The 1,096-nt window shown below is 37.9% G+C and overlaps 1 protein-coding gene across 1 annotated transcript in view; it reads left to right on the top strand.

The window, feature by feature from the left end:
- The window catches only part of mboat2a (membrane bound O-acyltransferase domain containing 2a), a 45,076-nt gene that overhangs the window by 20,672 nt on the left and 23,308 nt on the right, over window positions 1–1,096 (top strand). Inside the window, exon 2 of the mRNA XM_005942344.2 lies at window positions 763–908. Coding sequence (XP_005942406.1) covers window positions 763–908 — 146 coding nt within the window. The remainder of the gene's footprint in view (window positions 1–762; window positions 909–1,096) is intronic.

The raw sequence follows: 1,096 nt of genomic DNA, 5'->3' as shown, positions 1-1,096 counted from the left end.
GCTTTAAGAAAATTCTTACCCTACTACCTCTACTGCTACAACATTTTTCTTCAATGACAAAATGTGAGACATTTATTATTTTGTTATGTTTATTTATTGTTTTCATGTTCTGTCTCAACTGTTACGAACTTGATGTGCAGTTAATAAGTGCAATAAATATTTATATTTGAGAAGAAAATCGTGAGAGAATCGTGATCTCAATTCTAAGCAAAAAAAATCGTGATTCTCATTTTATGCAAAATCGTGCAGCCCTAACAGACAGTGTGAGTCAAACAATTATTACAAGGTTAGCTTGGGCTGTTGTCACAATTGTGTCAAATAGCCTTGATATAGCAAAATCCAGATGGATCAATACCGTATAAGAATCTCTTTTCTATCTTCCACCTGTGTTTGGTGTTACTAATCAAACTGAGAGGTTTCCTTTGCCCCCTCCCACTGGATTCAGTCAATCTCACTATTGACTGGTGTAAAGCCTCTTTGCTGTGCCATTTGGAGACATTAGGAGATGAAATAAGGTCTCAAACACCCACTCTAACACCCTCCAACCCAGCTATGACCTGTCAGACTCATATTATATTAATGTTTTCATAAATAGATGGATATTTTTTGCTTTATTTTTCACTATTAGAGACAATTTAATTGCACAAGGTGGACCACACCTTTGTTTTATGCTCAGTGTCTTCTACTATAATCTTTCATATGCAAGTGATACACAGAGAAAGCATACATTTTTATCATTTATTACTGTGTCTCTGTGCGCAGGTTAACTTTGTGGCATGTCAGCTGTTTGCCCTGCTGATGGCTGTTTGGTTTCGGATCTACCTCCATCCCAGTAAGACCAGTCCCTTCATCAGACATGTGGTGGCCACTCTGTTGGGCTTCTACTTGGCTCTCTTCTGCTTTGGCTGGTGAGTCACCCCTCTGTTTATCCCGCAGCTCTGTTCTTGTCATCAGTGTGCTTTCAGACTCTGCTCCAACCTTCCTTCCTACATTATCACGTTAGTGACTTTGTTTTCCTGCAAACAGAGGGCATGTCCCAGTTTCATGTTATGGCTATGTGCTTTTTTTTTTTTTTTTTTTTTTTTTTTTTTTTTTT

The sequence above is a fragment of the Haplochromis burtoni genome, unplaced genomic scaffold, assembly GCF_018398535.1.
Source record: "Haplochromis burtoni strain Fernald_Lab_line unplaced genomic scaffold, NCSU_Asbu1 Contig_338, whole genome shotgun sequence".
Lineage (NCBI taxonomy): Eukaryota > Metazoa > Chordata > Actinopteri > Cichliformes > Cichlidae > Haplochromis > Haplochromis burtoni.
This window is presented reverse-complemented; position numbering and strand designations above follow the sequence as displayed.